Below are 21,287 nucleotides of genomic sequence, written 5' to 3' on the forward strand. Positions count from 1 at the left end.
AATGAGCTCCTTATGTTCTTAGGAACAAAAGAGTTGTCTGGTCTGAGAGTAGCACCACTATGGTCACCACAAAGCAGCAAACAGCTGGAGTGAACCAACAGGGCACCCAACTCGTTCACTCTCTTAGCTGAGGACAACGCAAGCAGCAAAGCTGTCTTGAATGACAACGCCTTTAAAGAATAGCGCTCCAGAGGCTCACAGGGATCACCCACTAAAGCATCAAGCACCACCGATCTGGAGGAAGCGCTCGGCAGAGTATGCATGGTGGTGGCTGCATCACGCCGCTCTCTGCATGGTCCCATCCGAGGCACTCGAAGCAGATGTGATGCCTGGCAGCAGGGGCGATGAGACCGGGGCACAACGGGCAGGAACGAGCAGGTACTGGCGACTCCATCCATGGAGAAGAGAGGTCAGTGAGCTTTTTCACTGTAGCTGAAGAAAAGAGCATGGTGAGCGGTAGCGAGACGCTGCTTATATAGTGTGTGGGACACACATAATCAGTAGGCATGTTCTGATTGGCCATCTACGTACATGCAAATTTCAGTGAGCGAGTGATTGGAGAGGAGTATTACCCATAGAGTCCAGTAGAGGGCAGAGCCTGTGTGAGATAGAACAACATACATGTGTGTCAACACTGAGGAAAATCATCATCAGGAAAAAGCAGACAGTCCAGAGCTGTGGTAAAGGCATCAAAGCTGTTGCCTGTGGGTAAGCAATGAAGGCCAAACCTGGACCTGTGGATTGGAAATAAACAAGAGGAAGTTGGAAAATATGTTCTTTCTGTAGCTGTATTTCATTATTGAACACAGCATTTCATTTCAATATATTTAAAGTATATGGCTGGCAATTTTCTGTATTTTCTTAATGTCAACAAATCTTATGTGCAGAGCAAAAACCAAAAAATTAAATGATCCTACTTACAAGTGTTGTGTGTGTATCCAAAGCCTGATATTTCATATTCCTCTGCAGTGCTGAGCAGTAATAATTATTTTTTTCAGTAACAAGTAGTGCAAGGGAATTCAATTTGAAATAATAACATTACAGTTAGTAATCCCAGTAATCCCCTCAGCCACATCCTTTATCAAGATAACTTTGTGTGTGAGTATGTGTATGTTTGCTACTTGGTGTCTATGAAAATGTTTTTTATTGTGATTTTAACATGAACTCTTGGGAGAGAGTCTAGCCTTGAGCTAAAAGATATTCAAAAATGAACAAATTTCAAATCTTTGAATATACCAGACTCAGCCACAGCGTCGACAGTAACACCCTGTTTCTGAGCCATGAATCCAAGTACAGAGAAGACGACAAATCCAGCAACAAAACTGGTCCCACTGTTCAGCAGACAGAGCCAGAAACAGTCCCTAGAGGTCACAGTAAGACAGAATACCTTGTCAAAGAGCAGACATTTGCATTGATATATAAGCTATTTTAGATGGTGATGTGAAAACAAGTGATGATTTATTGTAATATTAATGCATTGTGAACTGCATCGACTGTATTTGTTATTTTGCTTGTGACAATTAACTCTAACTTAGACTTTCACTTATTCAAAAACCTTTTAGTTAAAACTCTTATAAAACTTATTGTGTTTTGCTGCTTATACTTACTTGTAGCAGTTGTTCTTGTAGTCATTATAGCTGCTCAAAACATTGAGAGTTCCTGCGGTCAGGCTGTAGGAGAAGCATATTTGAGATCCTGCCTCCATCCAGACCTGTAATATAACAAATAAATATAATATATATGTGGTGGGGAGTCCTGCATACTGAAATAAAAGTAGCATGTGCAGTTAATTCTCTAGTAAGTCTTTTTCCAGAGTGGGCTCCACTTGCTGCTCCCCTGCAGGCAGCATCACCTGGACAACAAAAATTGTCATCTAGCCTGAAGTCTCCTGTAGCCAAGCTCTCATCATAGATTCAAATACATACATTAATTTAATGAATGAACGTTAAAGTGTCTAAATAAACTCATTTTGAATTGGATCCAGATGATCTTCTGTTTTGTTTTTTCTAACTCCAATTCAACACACAAGTTACCTGTGACCTGTGGATTGCCAACCAGTCTGGACAGTCTTTCTCTCACATGACGTAAAATGACTCAATGCACTGTACATAGTATCAATATAAAATACCTCAAGGTTAGCCAGGCTGTTCAAATCTGGATACAGGTAGTAGTAGATCCCTTCCCAAGCTCCAGGCAGAGTCAATCCCCTGATGAGCAATATCAGGAGCATCACGTAGGGGAAGGTGGCAGTGAAGTATGCTACCTTAAAAAAAACATAATTTTAACATCATCTTTTTTGTCATAATCAGAATTAATGAGAATTACTATTAATAATTATAATTTTATTTACATCATATAGCACTTTTCTAAGCAGAGTTGCAAGGTACATAACAAAAAGAGTACAGCATAAACATACTAAAATAATTAGTTTAATTAGAATTTACAACTATGAAAAAGATAAAACAGTGAAACAATGAGGACCATATGAAGATAGAATTAAAAAAGGATAAAAATATAGCTACACTTTTTTAAAAAACGCTTTCCAATCAACATGAGTTTCAACTCTGTTTCCTAGAAATTATGTTTATATACTACTAAATTTTCTTCCAAATTATGTTGTGTTGGCAAACGTAGTTACTGTGGAATCTCAGGCTGCGCTGTGGCTCATAGGGGATATCAATGATATAACCAGAGGCCTGACCATGCAAAGCCTAAAAATTATAATCAAAATATTTAAATCAGTTCTAACACTCACAGGGAGTTTGAGGTGAGCTACTGACTGAATTTAATTAATGAAATATTAACAGTGGTTTCTACTGTATCTACCACAAGTGTAATTTTATTTAGGATAAAATATCAACTCACCTTTGCAGAGGATCTGACACTTTTCCAGATACTGAAGTACGTGAACACCCAGCAGGCCAAGAGACACAAAGCCAGCTCCCATCTCACACTGCCCAGCTCCTCAATGCCTCCAGACATGGCCAGCACCCTCCGTCTGAGGAGAGGAGAAATTACACATTAATATAACATTACACTGTTTACTACACTGGATGGTGGCAAAATGTGAAGGTCATCTACGATTGTGTAATTTATTAGCGCACTTTTATAAAGTTGAAAAGATAGATTGAAAAAAAAGAGAAGTCAAAATTGAACTGCAAAAACACTGAATCCTACATTTCCCATAATGCAACTGAGTAGCATCTTTCATTATAATCTTCATGCCTCTTTGTATGTCCATGTCTTTCATACTCCACAGCCCAAGTTTGAAACGCAGGCTTTCTGTTATAAATTTGTTTTGTCCAAGCTCGAGCTGAGATGACTTGGTTGACATCATCAAACATCAACCACAAGACATTTTACAAACCTTAGACAGCTTTAAAGGAACATTAGACTCACTCCCAGAACTCAATGGCAGCAGAGGTGGTGTTGGTCAACATGGTCTGATTTATAGTCACATTTGGCGACATAGAATCCAAAGTCTGAAGACCCACACAGTTCACTGGTTTAGAGAACAAATGACAATGATAAATGTGAGGAATCACTACTACAAACTAACAGAGAACATTTGACAACAGGAAGAGAACAGAACAACTAGTGCAGAACTGACAGATAAACTGCAAACTGTTGTTACTAGTTGTATGACATAAAAAACAAGCGGTTACTGGTGAGAGGTTTTGAGGAAGTTCAACAAGTTCAGCAAGTACAAAACTTTCTTCTTTCTATGTTATTTAATTCCAATTAATCTCTCCTTGTTGAACTTGCAAATGTAGACAGATGAACGGGGCAATATGTTTGCCAAAATGTGCAACCCTCTGTTTTCTGTTGTTTCCTTGACACTCTGTCCTCATTTGCTCCTTAGTTTTGCTGTTTCACCGCATTAAGTGATTTTATTTAATCTCACCTTGACTACTGTAATGCCCTATTTATCTAACATTTTTATATAATTAAAAGTAAACTACAGTCAAACCTTTACCTGTATTCCAGGTGTTGTCACATGTGGCCCAGGGGAGCTGGGATCTGAATGAGAACACCAGGTAGAAGAGAGCCCAGACTTGGATAGTAATGTAGATGAAGTCATAAAATTTCAACACAAAATATCCATATCCAATTCCTAAAATACAGAAAAATAGTTAATAGTTTAGTTAAAATAGTTTTAATCATTAGATCTACTTTAGATATTCATTTGAGCAACATATTCAGAGTTAGTTTGAGACACAAACAATTTGATTCCTTATCATTTCATGTACATGAGCTCAACATAAATCAACTCACCTTGTGCCAGCGGACACAATTTCCTCCAACAGGTGATGAATCCTTCCTGGGTGTATTGACCAACTGAACTCTCCAGTAGGAACAGAGGTATCCCAACCACCACAGCTAACAGACCATATGGCACCAGAAAGGCACCTATAGGTATATAAATACAGACACATGTATGATCATGGAAATTACTAATTAATTTAGTGTAATCAACTCTTCAGTAGATTCAGAATTTGTATGATTGACCTCCTCCGTTCTTGTAGCAGAGGTAAGGAAATCTCCAAACATTGCCCAGGCCGACCACATTTCCTGCAACAACCAGAATATATTCTGTTTTACTGGCCCATCGTCCTCTGTCTCCATCCCCTCTCTGATTCTCTCTTTTCCTTCTTTCTTTGTTCATGTCAAGATCAAGAACTTCGTCCGTTGTGTGTTTCTGTTATGATTCAAAAATACTGCAAACTGATCTTTGCTGCTTATATAACATGTCTTTTCCTCATTTTAATATACAGTCATCTCAAAGCCAGCGATCATTTTAAATACAAAGCCAGTCATTCTGGTTGGTTAAGGTTTTTAATTTGCAGAACTCAGAGGAACTCATTCATTCAGTCATTTTGTTTATCTTGTAATAAGGTTTCATGGTGAAAATATGCAACAGCAACCTGCCTACAATAACCCTGATAAATTTATAGTAGCTCAGTATTTCAGTTTTACCTTTGACAGATTAATTTAAATGATACAGCAGTGTAAATGAGTGTGATACACATAATTACAGTTACAGATATCAATGCTTGTGGGGACACGTAGATTTGTCAGGTGAATGCAGACCAAAAACTAGATGCTGGTCATGGTAATGGCATATATCAAAGGGAAGACAACCACACACTAAGATCCAAAAATGTTATTAGATGTACAATACTGTAACCTGAAATGTTAGTTTTATAATAAAATCATTGGAGCTTTGTGTGTGGTCGTCTTCCCTTTGAAACATGTGGAGTTTAAACAGAAGAGACTCGAGTATTGATCCTTGGGGATCTCAATGTTATATTTTGCACTTAGATATATCAGTTGGCACAAGTCCAATTTTGCGTGTAGGTGACACACCAATTCTTCCCGTTAACTTCTGTGGGAGGCAAATGCATCCCCAGTCTCACATCAAAACATGTAATAGCTACATTGGTCATGTGACTGTCAAGTTTCTGTCTGCTCAAAAACAAAAAAAAAAACAAAAAGCGATGCCATTCCTTTTATTCTCAGTGGAAAATGCAATATTTTGAAATAGTTTCGGCATTAAAATGCATTTTGATAACATTTCTAACAAGAAATATATATCTTATTAAATTTAATTTTTATATTTTTATTATTTTAATCTTCACTAAGTGAATGTATATGATCTTTAGTTTGTTAGTTATTAAGAAGATTTTTGCTATTGCTGAAACCACGTAGTATACATGTTACATCTATTGCCCAGGATCATATATTGAACCTCATGGAGGGCTCAGAAATAATGTACTGTAGTATGCAACTCAACGTATTTAAGTTAAGATTAGATTCCTCTATGTGACGTTCTTTATGTGCAACTTTTAAAACACAATAGGTGAGGCATCATATAATCACTGAGCACACCAGAGGATTCGTCTTATGATGTTAAATATTAGTTTGGCAGTGTGGGACAAAAGAAAATGTATACAAACCTTTGGTTCACTTGGAAAAGAACTGCATTCACTTTCTTAAGTAAGAACCATATGTGAAAATACACATAATAAAGACTGATGAAACTGATGGATTTTGCCTTTAATTACTGGTTTATTTCCATCTTATACATACTAGCATTAGATGAAGACAGTAATGCAAAAACCAAACAGCTCTTTTTAAGGTCTGATGATTCTACAAGGAGGCAGGAAACCAGACATGAGATCCTCGTCATCTGTTTTTGCTTCTTCTTCATCATACTTCTGACCTTGGTCATTGAGATGAACGAAATATTTCCATGATAGCACATTCAAACAGCAATTGTCAAGAAATGCTTTTAAAAATAATTTCAGTTATTCAAATCTTCTCCTTCTCCTCTCAGTAGGGATTTACATATTCCAGCTTACTGATTAATATGGTGCTACTAGAGCAGAGTCATCATTTTAATGATATGATCTGACTATTTCTATATGATTTTGCCTTAGGTGTTTTCTCAGTGATACGTTATGAGCTGTTTTCCTAAAGTTAACACTTTGTTGGCCTTAACAAAGTGTGGATGTCAACCACAGAGCATTCATTTAATCACCTATGTTGGTGAGATGTATGATCTTGTGTTATTGAAAATACATTTTACAGGAAAGCAACATCTTTGTGCCAACTGGTATATCTGAGTGCAAAATATGACATGGAGATCCCCAAGGGTCAACACTGGAGTCTCTTCTGTTTAAACTCTACATGTTTTAAAGGGAAGATGACCACATTCAGAGCTCCAATGATTTTATTATAAAACTGATGTTTCAGGTTACAGTACTGTACATCTAATAACATTTTTGGAGCTTGGTCTGTGGTGGCTTTTGGTCTGCATTCACCTGAAAAATCTACATGTTCCCACAAGCTCAAATTATGCACAGCATCGATATTAGGATAGACATTGTTTATGAAGGGATTACATTAACAAACAAAAGGAGCGAACTACACGTTTCGCACATTGTTTCAAGACTCAGTGTTATCCCTTAATAAATAAATATTCTGGTATCCTAGTATGCACTGGAATACTTTTTTGACTTACCAGAATGACTGGCTTTGTACTTAAAATGATTGCTGGCTTTGAGATGACTATGTATTCAAATTAGCAAAAGACACGTTATATAAGTGTAGTGCTTTCCCTGGTATTAGCTACCCTGAGATACAGCGCTCTAGGTTCTTTAACTTAAACCCAACCCTGATACTAATCACTTGTATCAACCTTTTTATGTTATATGTGATATTACCATATAGACAAGACACCACTTCCAAACATCCCAGCTGAAACGAAAGTATGCTAGTGTGACTGTGTAATTATAACTCTTGACCCTTCCACTGTATACCTCAGCTTTTAACTGTTCCTATTTATTGAACCGACAAAGAAGAAATTTATATGAAATTATATTATTTATTTACCAAAAATTAAAGAAAATAAAACAAAAGCACGTTTAGTGTTGTCTTTGGGCGTCAACTAAGAAAAAAAATATACATCAGCCCTTTTTTTTCCAAGGTAATGGGAATGAAATTTTAAGGCAATATTCCCTTTAAATATGACTGCATGTAAACTTGTAACAGCTCTGCACCACAATATCTATGGTATCCAGCAGTTTTTTAACCGTGCAGAAAATAACCTGTAATTTTAAGTTGATATGAAGTATCCAACCGCTATTACCACTATTAACACCAAAAACCAGATCGCATGAATAAACAACAACTTCAAGTTACTCTTGTGGGCCAAAAAACTCCACAAAAGCCGGCAATAAACACAAATAAACAACCCCCGTTGCAGGCATGAGCGTAGCTTGAGTGCGATGTGTGTGTGTGTGTGTGTGTGTGTGTGTGTGTGTGTGTGTGTGTGTGTGTGTGTCAATTTTAAACAGTGACTAATGACGTCTTCACAGAAATGCAATAACGGGTTACTCACCAACGGCGGACGGTTCGACCGTCTCCTTACTTACCGACCACAGTCTGAACTCCGTCCCAGGCGCGGTGAAGAAGGAAAGCCCGAACTCAGTCCCTGTGGTATGGAAGCCCATTTCCGCCAGTGTGATGAAAAAAAGATCCTGTAAGTCATTATAATGAGAAACTTTCTCAAAATTACTCAGTATCTCAAAATAATGAGAAGCTATCTCAAAATAATAACTTAGTATCTCTAAATAATGAGAAACTTTCTCAAAATAATGAGTTAGTGGTCCAAGTAAAATCTCCTTTTTTGCATTTTCACAAATAAAATAAAGGTTTCAAGGTCAATAAGAAAAAAGTGCTACCATAAAAATTAATAAAACTTAGTATTATGATACCCTGTGATGTCCCCTGTCATATTGGAGTATTGGTTTCTTGAGAGTTTTTAATACTGAGCACAAATATAGGCAGAAATAGCAATATGGCTGCATTCACACCAAATCAGGCAGTGCGGCATTCAGCCGCAGGGTCGAGCAGAGGTGTGTGGGTTTGTGGGTGTGTTTATTTGTGCTCTACAATGTAACCGCTGTGAAACAATCAGAAAATAATGTTTTATTGATCTGATTCACCGGCTTTCTCGCTACCAGCACTCCCTCTTTTCATTCACTCTCTAGCTCGCTCAACCAGCTGCTCTCTCTCTCTCGCTTTCTCTCTTTCTCTCTTTCTCTCGTCTTTTTTAAAATGAGTCGGGAAGCCGACAGCAAAGTCTAACTTTACTGACGTTATCAAGTGAAGAGAAACGTCCTCCCTCATCCTAGTAACGTCTTTGTCCTCCCTCATGGCAGAGTTTACAACTTGTGTCAGTCTGATCGCCCGCTGTGATTGGCCACCGCAGCCTTCAGCCGCAGTGACGTTGGGTTGCGTTTCTCCAAAAGCTGACTCTGGCTCAACTTTCTGGCTGCAGTCTGGTGCGGCGCCGCAGCAGCCAAAATGGCTGCAGCCGAGCCGCCCTACCCCCATTCAAATGAATGGGACGACTGGCGTTTTCGCCGCACCGCCTGATTTGGTGTGAATGCAGCCTAAGACTGAAAATCAGTTTACCATGAGTAAGGGCAATGATAAAAAAAAAAATCTACAGTTAAAATGATCAAAATTTAGGATTGTAAATCAATTACAGACCATTTCATTCTATGATTCATTCTCATTTCATCTTATCACCCTATTTGTTGTTTTTCAGTTCATGAATTAGCTTAAAAATGACTGAACAACGATATCTACAGGCATTACGTCACTAACTCATTATTTTGAGATACTAAGTCATTATTTTGAGATACTAAGTCATTATTTTGAGAAAGTTTATCATTACTTTGAGATCCTAAGTCATTGTTTTGAGATGGTTTCTCATTATTTTGAGACACTAAGTCATTATTTTGAGAAAGTTTCTCATTATAATGATTTACAGGATCTTTTTTTTTTCATCACATTGGCGGAAATGGGCTTCCATACCGTGGCATAGAGGAAACAAACGGTAAGTCTTTTTGTAAACCCAACGGTGCACTTCTGCTCGTCCGGTCACACTGCGCCGTCTGATGCTGAGAGCGGGCTTCAGAGTCCATACATAAAACGCTAGGATGACATAAGCATGCATGCTAAATAATAACTAAGCAGCAGGGGCAGCCTGTGGAGTTAAGATGAGACACAGTACCAGCGAAAACTCTCAGCTGTTTAAACAACTCCTTACAAATGAGTTAGGCTACTACTAGACTCGCCTGATCTGACACTTAGCTAACTTTTGTGTCTAGTCGCCACATTATCAGAACACACACAATGATTCAGAGAAGCGCACACTCCCGTCCTGCTCTGCGTGATTGACCTGGTCCTTAACCAATCGTAATTTTAGAAACATGATGTTTCTCTATACAGACTAATCAGAGGCAGAAAAACACTCTAAAAATAAACAGAATAGCCTGTCACACCTCACACTGAGAGATTGTAAACAAACTAGGTAAAGGTTATGATCTCAAAATGACAGGGCCTAATATTGTAGCAACGTTATGGTATCTATTGCTATGCCCATTTTAATTCTGGGAATTTACCCAGGGGTTACATCAGCAGCAAAGATCAGTTTGCAGTATTTTGGAATCATAACAGAAACAGCGGACAAAGTTCTTGATCTTCACATGAACAGAGAAAGAAGAAGAGAGAATCAGAGAGGGGATGGGGACAGAGGACGGTGGGCCAATAAAACAGAATATATTGTGGTTGTTGCAGGAAATGTGGTCGGCGTGGGTAATGTTTGGAGATTTCCTTACCTCTGCTACAAGAATGGAGGAGGTAAATCATACAAATTCTGAATTTATTGAAGAGTTAATTACATGATCATACATGTCTCTGTATTTATATACCTATAGGTGCCTTTCTGGTGCCATATAGTCTGTTCGCTGTGGTGGTTGGGATACCTCTGTTCCTACTGGAGAGTTCAGTTGGTCAATACACCCAGGAAGGGTTCATCACCTGTTGGAGGAAATTGTGTCCACTGGCACAAGGTGAGTTGATTTATGTTAAGCTAAAAAGGTGACAATCAACAGATGATGAAAAACTTTCACTCTTGTAAGAGAGTTCTTTGTGTTTAAAACTTAATCTGAATATGTTGCTCAGATGAATATCTGAACTAGATCTAATGATTAAAACTATTTTAACTTAACTATTAACTATTTTTCTGTATTTTAGGAATTGGATATGCACATTTTGTGTTGAAACTTTATGACTTCATCTACATTATGATCCAAGTCTGGGCTCTCTTCTACCTGGTGTTCTCATTCAGATCCCAGCTCCCCTGGGCCACATGTGACAACACCTGGAATACAGGTAAAGGTTTGACTGTAGTTTACTTTTAATTCTATAAAAATGTTAGATAAACAGGGCGTTACAGTAGTCAAGGTGAGATTAAATAAAATCATGTAATGTGGTGAAACAGCAAAACTAAGGAGCAAATGAGGACAGAGTGTCAAGGAAACAACAGAAAACAGAGGGTTGCACATTTTTTTCAAGGCTCAGGTGAAAAAGGTCTGTAACCGGGTCAAATTCAATCTTTCAAATTTCAGGTTCATTCGAGATTATATGTCAACAGAGGCGGCTAAAATGTACATGCATTCCATGGTCATTTCCCATATCATTTACTGTTAAACAACCTGGTCGCAAGCTAGCAACACTACTCTAAAACCAATAAAGTCTTTGAATAAATGAACACTTAAAATCCTTGACAAGAAACCGGTACATTTTCATCATTGCCTAATATTAAAAAAAGTATAACTTGTTGAGTTGGGAAAACTTGATTAAATATGTAGATGTTTGTCTTATGTACAAGATTATATATATGGTTTGACCTCTCCTCTCTCCTCTGACAGTTTGTCAACATAAGATCAACTGCATATGGGTTCACAAGAGGTGCAGCAAGAGGGGATTGCATCATCCCACTCAGAAAAAGTACTTTCAGTCTGCACTAGAATGCAACTCGATCCCAGCAACTATTAGAGAACTGGACACATATAGTTAATTTAGAGCTCATTTAAAGAAATAGTTAATTAGTACTCTGTCAGCGCTAAAACTTAGTCGCACCTTGCTGTCCTCAGTCTGTCTGTGACTCTGTAACATCCGTCCAGGGACTACAGATGAAAAATAGCCTCTTGGCTAACTCTGGCGCATTTACAGCAATGTTTACTAATGTGCACTGTCCCTGTCAAATAAACCAGCAAATAAATAAACAAATAAAATAAACATTTTGGCAAACATATATTGCCCCGTTCATCTGTCTACATCTGCAAGTTCAACAAGGAATTGGAATTAAATAATATAGGAAGAAGAAAGTTACATAGAGCAGAATTACATACATAGGTGGCGCTATCAAGCACATTTTGGCACTTCGGGGGATAATTTTGATATTTTATCAAATTTTTCACCAGAACTGATGTGTGTGGCAAATTTGGTGAGTTTTTGAGCATGTTTAGGGGATCAAATTAAGGGTTGAAGTGGCGTAATAATAAAGAAGAAAGAAAAAAACAGACAAACACAAAATAGCCCCTTTAGGGCTCAGGCCCTAATGATGAAACTGGACAGTTTTTTAAGCAGAAAATAATAAAATTCACCAATAGCACAATAAAGCATTACAAACATTACTTGCTGAACTTGTTGAACTTTCTCAGAAGCTCTCACCAGTAACTGCTTGTTTTTTATGTCATACAACTAGTAACAACAGCTTTATCTGTCAATTCTTCACTAGTTGTTCTGTTCTCTTCCTGTTGTCAAATGTTCTCTGTTAGTTTGTAGTAGTGATTCCTCACATTTATCATTGTCATTTGTTCTCTAAACCAGTGAACTGTGTGGGTCTTCAGACTTTGGATTCTATGTGGCCAAATGTGACGATAAATCAGACCATGTTGACCAACACCGCCTCTGCTGCTACTGAGTTTTGGGAGTGAGTCTAATTTTCTTTTAATGTTCTTTTAAAGCTGTCTGTGGTTTGTAAAATGTCTTGTGATTGATGTTTGATGATGTCACCCGAGTCATCTCAGTTCGGGCTTGGACAAAACAAATTTATAACAGAAAGCTTGCGTTTCAAACTTGGGCTGTGGAGTATGAAAGACATGGACATACAAAGAGGCATGAAGATTATAATGAAAGATGCTACTCAGTTGCATTATGGGAAATGTGGGATTCAGTGTTTTTGCAGTTCAATTTTTTTTTTCAATCTGTCTTTTCAACTTTAGAAAAGTGCACTAATAAATTACACAATCATAGATGACCTTCACGTTTAGCCACCATCCAGTGTAGTAAACAGTGTCACGTTATGTTAATGTGTAATTTCTCCTCTCCTCAGACGGAGGATGCTGGCCATGTCTGGAGGCATTGAGGAGCTGGGCAGTGTGAGATGGGAGCTGGTTTTGTGTCTTCTGGCCAGCTGGGTGTTCACGTACTTCAGTATTTGGAAAAGTGTCAGATCCTCTGCAAAGGTGAGTTGATATTTTATCCTAAATGTTACACTTGTGGTAGATACAGTAGAAACCACTGTTAATATTTAACTTATTTTCATTAATTAAATTCAGTCAGTTGCTCACCTCAAACTCCCTGTGCGTTTTAGAACTGATTTAAATATTTTGATTATAATTTTTAGGCTTTGTATGGTCAGGCCCCTGGTTATATCATTGATATCCCCTATGAGCCACAGCGCAGCCTGAGATTCCACAGTAACTACGTTTGCCAACACAACATCATTTGGAAGAAAATTTAGTAGTAAACATAATTTCTAGGAAAAAGAGTTGAAACTCATGTTGATTGGAAAGCGTTTTTTAAAAAAGTGTAGCTATATTTTTATCCTTTTTTAATTCTATCTTCATATGGTCCTCATTGTTTCACTGTTTTATCTTTTTCATAGTTGTAAATTCTAATTAAACAAATTATTTTAGTATGTTTATGCTGTACTCTTTTTGTTATGCACTTTGCAACTCTATTTAGAAAAGTGCTATATGATGTCAATAAAATTATAATTATTAATAGTAATTCCCATTCATTCTGATTATGACAAAAAAGATTATGTTAAAATTATGTTTTTTTTAAGGTAGCATACTTCACTGCCACCTTCCCCTACGTGATGCTCCTGATATTGCTCATCCGGGGATTGACTCTACCTGGAGCTTGGGAAGGGATCTACTACTACCTGTATCCAGATTTGAACGGTCTGGCTAACCTTGAGGTATTTTTTATTGATACCATGTACAGTACATTGAGTCATTTTAGGTCATGTGAGAGAAAGACTGCCCAGACTGGTTGGCAATCCATCAGTCACAGGTAATATTTCTAATTCGTTGGTTCAATTAGATCTTCTGGATCCAGTTTAAAAACAGTTTTGAAGAGTTTATTTAGACACTTTAGTGTTCATCCATTTAATTAATGTATGTATTTGAATCTATGATGAGAGCTTGGCTACAGGAGACTTCAGGCTAGACAACAATTTTTGTTGTCCAGGTGATGCTGCCTGCAAGGGAGCAGCAAGTGGAGCCCACTTTGGAAAAAGACTTACTAGAGAATTAACTGCACATGCTACTTTTATTTCAGTATGCCGGACTCCCCACCACATATATACTATATTTATTTGCTACATTACAGGTCTGGATAGAGGCAGGATCTCAAATATGCTTCTCCTACAGCGTGTCCATAGGTACTCTGAGTGTTTTGAGCAGCTATAATGACTACAAGAACAACTGCTACAAGTAAGTATAAGCAGCAAAACACAATAAGTTTTATAAGAGCACTTTAACTAAAATGTGTTTCTGATGTTTGAATAAGTTAAAGTATAAGCTAGAGTTAAATGTCACAAGCAAAATAACAAATACAGTCGATGCAGTTCACAATGCATTAATATTACAATAAATCATCACTTGTTTTCACATCACCATCTAAAATAGCTTATATACCAATGCAAATGTCTGCTCTTTGACAAAGTATTCTGTCTTACTGTGACCTCTAGGGACTGTTTCTGGCTCTGTCTGCTGAACAGTGGGACCAGTTTTGTTGCTGGATTTGTCGTCTTCTCTGTACTTGGATTCATGGCTCAGAAACAGGGTGTTACTGTCGACGCTGTGGCTGAGTCTGGTATATTCAAAGATTTAAAATTTGTTTATTTTTGAATATCTTTTAGCTCAAGGCTAGTCTCCCAAGAGTTCATGTTAAAATCACAATAGAAATATTTTCACAGACACTATGTAGCAAACATACACATACTCACACACAAAGTTATACTGATAAAGGATGTGGCTGGCAATTTTCTATATATTTTCTATATTTGTCTTATTGTCAATAAATCTCATATATTCATGTAATCTCATGTGTATAAAGCCTGATATATCTTATTCCTCTGTGCCGTAGACTCCCGTTGTTGTCCAGAAACTAAAAATAAACACATCAGTGAGTCTCACTGTTGCACTGGGTGACACGCTCCTTTGGCCTGAAGATTGTGGTTGCATTAGTTTGTTAAGAAACGGCTTCAAAGACAATAACTACACTGTTAATTTCTCAAAGAACTTCATTACAAAGTCAAGATGTCGTGTTATGTACCACAAAAAGCTAGGAAAACTCTGTAAATGGAATTACATTTCTGCACATGCTCAGTGGTGTCTGCCATACACGGAACTACTCCCTGGATACTGAAAATACCATCGCTGTTATTAGTCTTTGGAGCCATTTCTAAACAAAATAACATGAACAAAGTTTTTGAGACAAGGGACCAAGTCACCCAGTGCAGCAGTGTGGCTCAGTCTCGTGTTTTTAGGAGTTTTTGGACAACAAAGGTCTACCGAACAGAGGAACTAGAAAATGCAATTTCTGTAGAAATTGCGTGTGATTGCTGAAAGCGAATTTAGATTGCATAACTGGAAGCTGAACACTATTGGAAAATCTACCAAGATTAAAATCAACCAGGAGTAGAATTGAACTTACACCCTCATGTTTGTAAGACAGACATACTATGCATTGAGCTAACATATCACACAGCAATATCAGGCCAGATTCTGGTATTTAGCCTGTCAATTGCATGAAATTGACAAAAAAGCAGTTCAGCTCAGCTCATTAAGCAGATTGACATCACCTGGACCCCTTCATCTCTACTGAGTTCCGCCCTAAGCAGGGCTCGAACTCACAACCTTTGGATCTAAAAGGAGTTCAGAAACAACGTAAGCTTAAACCACTAGACTACTCATACATCCTATGTAACATAGGAAAAGATGTCTTTAACAAGCATATCAATCCACAGTTTTGGTAATGTTAAGGTAAGCTAGAGTGGAATTGAATTATGGTACAGGATAAAGATGTGAGACAACTTTGTACATGAGAGCAATATCATGAGGAGCACTGCAGTGAGCAGGTATCAAACACACAACCTTGTCATCTAAGAGGTAGCTGATCATGAGAACAGTGTTCTAAACCACTGAGCCAACAAACATTCACAAAAATAGGAGGAGAAAAATGTATTTGTCTCAAACCAGAGCTTGAAGCCCAGAGATTTTTACATCATTAGTGAAAGCAAGACTAGTTTAACATGAGAATGAATGATATGTGTAAAAAGTGTTTGAAGGAAGAGAGAATCTGTAAGTTTAAGAAACTGCAGTGAGAGAAGACACACATCCTGCAGACTGTATTGCAGTCAATGAGAACATGACAGGGACTCTCTATCAATTAAAGTTCAGATGTCAAAAACTATATGTCCTATGTGAAATGTATTTACATTTTGAGAGTAGGTGGCTTATGGTAACATACTGTGGCAAGATATGTCCTTGAGGAGTTAAAATTGTGGGAGTGACAGCAGTTTAGAAAAACATTTCTGGTCTAAAATTATCTGTGCTCTCCACTGTGCCTGAACACTATTGGAAAATCTACCAAGATTAAAATCAGCCATGGGTGGAATTGAACTTACAGCCTGATGTTTGTAAGACAGACATACTATGCATTGAGCTAACATGTCACACAGTAATGCCAGGCCAGATTCTGGTATTTAGCCTGTCACTTGCATGAAATTGACAAAGAAGCAGCTCAAAGAAGCAGCTCAGCTCAGCTCAGCTCAGCTCAGCTCAGCTCAGCTCAGCCCAGCCCAGCCCAGCCCAGCCTGCTTTCAGCAATCACACAATAAAGAGTGAGAAGAACAATGTATGATTGCTTCCAGCAATCACACAATAAGATATATCAGGCTTTGGACATACACACAATACTTGTAAGTAGGATCATTTTATTTTGTGGTTTGCTCTGCACATAAGATTTGTTGACAATAAATAAAATATAGAAAGTTGGCAGCCATATCCTTTATATTGAAATGAAATACTATGTTCAGTAATGAAATGCAGCTACAGAAAGAACGTATTTTCCAACTTGTTTATTTACAATCCACAGGTCCAGGTTTGGCCTTCATTGCTTACCCACAGGCAGCAGCTATGATTCCTTTACCACAGTTCTGGACTGTCTGCTTTTTCCTGATGATGATTTTCCTCAGTGTTGACACACATGTATGTTGTTTTGTTGTATTACCTTCTGATTAATAACTAATGCATTGCAGGCACAAACTAATGCAGTTGTTTGCTGGTTTTATTTTGTCCCCAGTTTGTGACAGTTGAGTGTTTTGTCACCTCAGTCAGCGACTTGTTTCCAAAGCTGTTTCGTAAACCAGGAAGACATGAGATCTTTGTCCTCGTCATTTGTTCATCCTTCTTCTTCATACATCTGACTTTGGTCACTGAGGTGAATAAAATAAGTCCATGAAAACACATTGAAACAACACACAATCTGTTTAAAAACAATTTCTCATATTCAAATCTTGTCTCTTCTGGCTCTAGGGAGGGATTTACCTATTCCAGCTTATTGATTATTATGGTTGTACCAGAGCTTTTCATTATTTCATGGCTTTATCTGAGTGTCTGGCTCTGGCTTGGGGTTTTGGTAAGCAAAAAAGCATTTATATTATATCCTATTTTCATGATATGATCTGACTATTTGTATCTGACTATCTGTGCTTCAAATGTTTTTGTTTTCAGCAATAAGTCATGAGATTATATCTTTGTTCATATTGTCCCATGTCACAAAATAGGACAACTAGAAACGCTTCTAATTTGAGTGTTTGTTATTATTTAATTTTAGATAGCTTTGGCCAGACTGGTTGCATTTCCTGAATGTAACCAAATGTTTCAAAGTGACTGTTTATCTTGTTCGTCTCACTTACAGTCATTCACATTTCAGCAACAATACCCTGCAATACTAATAAAAACCTCCATATGACTTTGAAACCTATTAGAGCTCAACACACTGCTACTTAGAAATCACATGCAAATCCCAGATCCAACGCAGAAACTAGTCTAATCTAAATTCCCATCAGGTGCTGACCGTGTTATTAACATCATTGAGGACATGACTGGACAGAGACCATCTGTTTTCTTCAAAGTGTGCTGGAGATACATCATTCCTCTGCTGTCACTGGTAAGTCAGAAAAGGTTTAATAGACCGTATTTAGTTCTATTACCTAAATGAAATAAATGACATTTCGTGCTGAAAACCTTTGGCTACTTTTAAGTGTTTCTGTACTTATTCATCTCTTCTTTTTTCATTAAACTCTATTTTGTTCCCTCTGTAAAAAAACAAAACTATCTCCATACCTTCTTAGATTTCCTTTATCCTGTACCTGGTTGATTACACACACCTCAGGATTAACGACAGCTACGTTTACCCCAACTGGGCCTACGCTCTAGGCTGGACCATGACGCTCTCCTCTGTTCTCATGGTACCACTGTGGGCAGCTGGACAGATGTGTTGGACAGCAGGCACCTTCAGACAGGTCAGTGTTCAAAAGAGTTTCCTGCAACTCTGGATGCCTCAACAAGAGCTTCTTTGTCGTCCCAATGATTACAGTTGTGTGTAAACTTACTCACTCATCTTTTTTCCTCAGCGTTTGTCTGTCCTTCATCGTCCTGTTGAAGATCCAGTCTCACAGAGAAGAAAAATGGAAGAGGATGGGATACATATGGAGCTGAGGACGTCTGCAGAGACATCTTAGTGCCATCTGCAAAGTCACATCAACTAGACACTTCATCTGTCATTGGTTAAACTTATTGTATTCAGTGTGGCTAAAATGTATTTAAAGACAGATTTTTGTGCTGAAATGATTAGTTGATGAATCATCTTAATGTATCATTTAAGTCAAATGATTTTTGCTTGTTCCAGCATCTTAAATGTGAGGATTTGCAGCTTTTGTCAGCGTCATATAAACAAAGTATATATTTAAACATATTATAAATTAAACATTTAATCACTGACACTGAAAATCATAAGTTTCTACTTTAGCTCTATACAACTGTGGTGAGGATACTTTATGTTTGGATTTGTACTGATGTCTGGGTGTTTTATTTTACATTTTCAAGTGTAAAATAAAGACTATTGTTCAAGATTACTGAGGCACATTTTAAACTTCTCACTGAATTATTTACAGTTAACACACGGTTTGGACAAAATGTATCCACAGCAAATTCCAGTGAGCGAAGAGAGTAAAATAATTCTTAAAAATGGTGTGTATTTTGTGACATCATACACCATGTTTAGTGTCAGTTTCCAACAAGTGTATATTTAAGTAGAACATGCTACAATGACATTTTGTGAAGAAAATATTAGTAAATAATATTATTAAAATATTAGTCATCCTGGCCAAAATCTCAAATTACATCAGAAATTACCTTTAACATTTGTCATATAATAGCACTGGTTATTAGATTTAATTTCATGTTATTTTTTCGGTCAGCAGTTTGTCACATCATGTATAAAGTCTCCCTCCACTCAACAATGTGTTGTTATTGTTACTTCACTGACTGTTTGAGCGTCACTGTGCAGAATGACGAATGTGCAGAGTGACACTAGAAGGATTTTTTCACATTTAACTGTAGAATTGTAAACTTTCTCTGTGCTGACCATAAATCTGAGTATAAGGTGTGTGCCTATGAGTATGATTTTTGACATCACAACCAGCTTGAAGCCAGTCATGGTCCAGTGTGCAACTTACACAAGTTTGATGTGGAAACTTGAAGCCTCAAGAATAGACTTCAGGGAATCTTTTATCCATTTTGAAATGAAAAATATTTGGATAGTCATAGATTCTGGATTTTTCAATGAGGGAGAAGGAGCAGGGGGAATTTTAAAAATTACTTACCAGATAACTGAACTTTTTAATGGAAAAATCACATCAGACACAAATGATTATTCAAAACATCCTGTTTTTATAAATCTTAAAAATGTCTGGAGGGGATCTTTACATTTCTCCTCACCTCAAATATTGGCCATGTGTGGAGGCATTGAGGAAAAAGCTGTCATCTTTGAAACGGTTGTGGTGGGATTGTGTGTAATGAGAGTTCTTCATGTTCATTCTGTGATTCTCACACTTACTGCACTGGACCTAAAAAAATGCTTGCAAAACATAATTTACTGTCAATTGTTCTACTTTCTCTCTTGATCAACTTCCCACTAAAGAAGCTCATCCTTAACCCCTCACAATTAATAATTATAAGCCAATCTCAAGTATCATTCCTCAGCAAAAATATTGATAGGATTGTCCATATCATACCATGTATGGGCTTGCTTTCTTTTTTATTTTCTCTTGAATCTTGTAGTGTCTTGTAAGCCCATGTGGGCTGGGCACCTTAGGGTGTAAGATTTCCATGCCTTCATCTCATCACACCTGAATTATTGCAACAGCTTTTTTATTTGCCAAAAATCTGCTGACTGTCAGCTGCCAGGCTTTTAACCAGAACCAAGAGACATCACTCCTGTTTTAGCCTCTTTACACCGGCTCCCAGTATGTTTCAGAGTTGTTTTTCAAGATCTTACTGATTACTTTTAGGGCTCTTCATGGCCTTTCTCCCTGCTATATCTGACCTCTTAGTAAAGTACAAGCTGGTACGTACTTTGAGATCTTTGGACACAGTAATTCAATAAATGAATTAAATTCATTATTTTACAACAGTAATGTAACTTTGACAAAAATACTTGCACTCTGTCTTGATGCTCAAAGTGATAGAGTCTGCTAAATTACTTTCATACCTTATGGAAATCAACAGAAACCAGCAGATGCCTGGAAAAAGTGAAACACAGTGGTATAGTTTGATCAATGATTTGCAGTGATGCAAAGTACAAGAGGCTGAGACATGTTAAATCTGGTATTGTCCTTTAATGCTCACTCTGCTGCACTGGTAAAATACATTTAGCTACAATGTACCACAACATCTGAAGGGCAGAACAAATAATAACCATTTAATTTACCTTGTAATAGGTTCATATGTTAAAACACATTCTCAGAAACATCTAGCAAGCAACTCAAAGCAGCCTAGATTAGTTAGATTGAGGGTGCTATGGAAACCAAGAATGTATCAAGGTACTTACATTCATGATTTTGAATAGGCATACAAAACCTAAACACCTAATTTAGGAAATTATGGTGTCTTTAGAGAAATCTTAGCTGAATACTACACGCTTACAGAATACCATACACACTATACAATACACTGAATACAATAAGCTTAAAGGGGACCTATTATGCTTTTCCTTATTTTCAGTCCTATATATAATGTTACAATGATGGATGTTCATGTTATAAGTGGCCAAAGTGTCAAATAATGAGGTAAACATATGTAGAAGTGATCCCAGTTAACAACAACAGTTTTTTCTACTTTCAGCTGAGCTACGACTCGTTTGAGCTGCCATGCTGTGAGTGTTTTTCTATTACACAGCATGGCAATGCAAAATAAGTTGTTTACCTTATCTGCACCTCTTCATCAAACATCATCATCACTGTGGCTGTTTCTGCTTGTTCTATTCCTCCCTGCATTATTTCT

The 21,287-nt window shown here is 37.4% G+C and overlaps 2 protein-coding genes across 4 annotated transcripts in view; one reads left to right on the top strand and one right to left on the bottom strand.

The window, feature by feature from the left end:
- The window catches only part of LOC122993079 (sodium- and chloride-dependent betaine transporter-like), a 38,952-nt gene that overhangs the window by 5,654 nt on the left and 12,011 nt on the right, over positions 1–21,287 (bottom strand). The window contains exons 3-11 of one of the 3 annotated variants that reach the window (XM_044366949.1): positions 4,510–4,656; positions 4,276–4,410; positions 3,977–4,114; positions 3,400–3,502; positions 2,866–2,998; positions 2,129–2,263; positions 1,608–1,711; positions 1,237–1,361; positions 622–734 (exon numbers count right to left, since the gene is read on the bottom strand). In XM_044366949.1, the coding sequence (XP_044222884.1) occupies positions 622–734; positions 1,237–1,361; positions 1,608–1,711; positions 2,129–2,263; positions 2,866–2,998; positions 3,400–3,502; positions 3,977–4,114; positions 4,276–4,410; positions 4,510–4,656 (1,133 nt within the window). The other 2 variants (XM_044366948.1, XM_044366950.1) reach the window with 2 other exon arrangements.
- On the top strand, positions 9,754–19,391 carry LOC122993076 (sodium- and chloride-dependent GABA transporter 2-like). The gene is made up of 14 exons (XM_044366942.1): positions 9,754–10,215; positions 10,293–10,427; positions 10,612–10,749; positions 12,253–12,355; positions 12,758–12,890; positions 13,496–13,630; positions 14,044–14,147; positions 14,405–14,529; positions 16,816–16,928; positions 17,023–17,160; positions 17,256–17,358; positions 17,792–17,892; positions 18,077–18,247; positions 18,359–19,391. The coding sequence occupies exons 1-14, from the start codon at positions 9,936–9,938 to the stop codon at positions 18,464–18,466; spliced, it is 1,887 nt and encodes a 628-aa protein (XP_044222877.1). The 5' UTR covers positions 9,754–9,935; the 3' UTR covers positions 18,467–19,391.

Source organism: Thunnus albacares, chromosome 12, assembly GCF_914725855.1.
Source record: "Thunnus albacares chromosome 12, fThuAlb1.1, whole genome shotgun sequence".
Classification (NCBI taxonomy): Eukaryota; Metazoa; Chordata; class Actinopteri; order Scombriformes; family Scombridae; genus Thunnus; species Thunnus albacares.